The following is a 2,516-nucleotide window of genomic DNA, read 5'->3' on the forward strand; positions in this document are numbered from 1 at the left end:
ACCACCATTACCCGTAATAAATGAGAAAAGTGTTTGCTTCTCTTCTTTCAGATTCAGCTTGCGTTTTCAAATCAGTATTAAATAAAACAAACAAACAACCAACGAAACCCAAACCCAAAACACAACCTAACAATATAATGATAATAAAAAATAAATACAAAGACTTCGTATCCCCCCCCCCCTTCCTTTCAGATCCGCCCAGCGTCGTTCACATCCGCGGCCCGAGTCAGGTGGAGGACGGAGCACCCATAGGACTCAATGCGAAAACCGATGAGTCCAGGGCCCCCTGCTGTTATAACGTGGCTGATACAGGGTATTTTGCCTGTTATTCCCTCTCTCCTTGATGTCTGTGTTTCATATGGATAGATATTTTTTATATATATGGTTAGATAGAGTTAGAAAAGAACGAAAAAAATAGGCCTATATATACACATACTGCCATGATTTAATAGAGAAACCATACGCTGTACACACAGTATAAATAAACCGATACGCTATATCCTCTTCTCTCATCTCACTCCCAATAGCATTATCCCCCCCCACACACACTACCACACCCGGATCCCCACCCGATCACCCGAATCTATCAGAGACTCCAACGTGGGTTAATATGGCAGAGGTAATTGGCCTGCCATCAATTAAGCCATACAGAAACCGCGCCTACTTTAGGCTGGCCACGTTATCGCTGGCTCCTCTCTCTCTCTCTCTCTCTCTCTCTCTCTCCTCCCTCTTCTCGCTCTCTCTTCCTCTCTCTCTCTCTCCCTCTCTCTCTCTCTCTCTCTCTTCTCTCTTTTACCTCTTTCCCACTCTCTCTCTCTCTCTCTGTCTGTTATCCTTTCCCATTCTCTCTCCTCCCTTTTCGTTTCCCTTTTCCCCCTCCTCCTTTCCTCCCTCCTTCCATCACCCTCTCCTTCCCCCCCTTCCTCCTTTCCTTCCCTCCTCCTTCCTTTCCCTCTCTTCCCCCTCCCCTCATAACCCTTTTCCCCCACCTTCCCTCCCCTCATCAACCTCTCCCCCCCCCCCCTCCCCTCTCCCCCCCCGGGTACTCGACGAGGGGAAAACCAACATCCAGTCCTCATCCGTTTACGCTAATAGGAGGGGTTGCCATGTGTGGATTGTGAGTATGTTGTGGTTTAGGATTTGCAGGTGTTTAGTTATGGGTGTTGTTGCTTGTTTTAAAGGTCGTCATGTTGTATACGTATACGGGCGGAGAGAGAGAGGGAGAGAGAGAGAGAGAAGAGAGAAAGAGAGAGAGAGAGAGAGAGAGAGAGAGAGAAGGGGGAGGGGAAGGGAGAGGGAGAGGGAGAGAGGGAGAGAGAGAGGAAGGAGAGGAGAGAGAGAGTGAAGGAGAGGGAGAGGGAGAGAGAGGAAGAGGGAAGGGAGAGAGGGAAGAGAGAGAGTGAGAGAAGTAGAGGGAGAGAAAGAGAGAGGGGGGGAGAGGGAGAGGGAGATGGAGGGAGGGAGACAGAGAGAGAGAGAGAGAGAAAGAGAAGAGAGAGGAGAGAGAAATAGAGAGAGAGAGAGAGAGAAAGAGAAGAGAGAGGAGAGAGAAATAGAAGAGAGAGGGGAGAGAAGAGAGAGAGAAGAGAGAAAGAGGAGAGGGAGAAGAGTGAAAGAGGAGAGAGAGAGAGAAGAGAGGAGGTAGAGAGAGAGTAAAAAGAGAACACAAAAACAAGAGTAAGAAAATGTAATATGAAAGGGAGATAGAATGAAATAAAACAAACAACAAACTATCAAATTCACACACAAAAAACACAAAACACACACAAAAAAAACACGCACCAGAGGCCTTGTATAGAAAACAAAAGTCAAAGAATAAACAAAAATAATATTGAAGAATCCCCCTCCCCCTTTTTTCTCGCCTTTGCAGGGAGAACATACAACTCGGAGCAGACCTTGGTGACCCGCGTGAGCACTGGCGGCTGGATCACGACGTCTGACCTGACCAAGTACGTCATGAGGTCAAACCAGGCGAGGGAGGTCACGGTGCAGTGCGAGGGACCAATCCCCCAGCGTCACGGAACTGTCAACGGCACAAAAAAGTCATCCTCGTCACACGTAACTGTCATAAAGAGCTGTCATGAGGCCCTCCAACTGGACGGGTTAAGGGCCAAGGAAGGAAGGGAAGGGGAGGGGAGCAGAGAGGGTGAGAGGGTAGAAGAGGGAGAGGGGTAGTTAGGTGTATGGGAGAGGGAAAGGGGTGAGAGGTGGAGAGGGAGAGGGGCTGGTGTGAAAAGGTAGGGGAGGGGGACTAATTTTTGGGCTATATTTTTAAAGAGTTACATGTTCAGTGGTTCACATACAAATGTTGCGCACGCTATGTATGGCATTAGACCTGATGGGATTCAAAGCATTGCAGCGACACCAAATACCCCGGCCCACCCCCGGTAAAAAAAAAAGAAAAAAAAAAAAAAAAAAGAAAGAAAGAAGAAAATTATATATTTTAAAATATATATATAATATATAGAAAATTATATATTATATATATAAAAAATATCCATTTACATCATCCATCA

The 2,516-nt window shown here is 46.7% G+C and overlaps 2 protein-coding genes across 2 annotated transcripts in view; both read right to left on the minus strand.

Annotated features, from left to right (window-relative positions):
- The window catches only part of LOC119599160 (synaptogenesis protein syg-2-like), a 26,377-nt gene extending 26,369 nt beyond the window's left edge, over positions 1–8 (minus strand). Inside the window, exon 1 of the mRNA XM_037948914.1 lies at positions 3–8. Coding sequence (XP_037804842.1) covers positions 3–8 — 6 coding nt within the window. The remainder of the gene's footprint in view (positions 1–2) is intronic.
- A 2,243-nt stretch (positions 9–2,251) lies between these two features.
- LOC119599162 (nephrin-like) overlaps positions 2,252–2,516 on the minus strand; it is a gene marked incomplete in the record, with an annotated part of 20,967 nt that continues 20,702 nt past the window's right edge. Inside the window, 1 exon segment of the mRNA XM_037948915.1 lies at positions 2,252–2,263. Coding sequence (XP_037804843.1) covers positions 2,252–2,263 — 12 coding nt within the window.

Source organism: Penaeus monodon, chromosome 42 (genome assembly GCF_015228065.2).
Source record: "Penaeus monodon isolate SGIC_2016 chromosome 42, NSTDA_Pmon_1, whole genome shotgun sequence".
In the NCBI taxonomy this organism is placed as follows: Eukaryota; Metazoa; Arthropoda; class Malacostraca; order Decapoda; family Penaeidae; genus Penaeus; species Penaeus monodon.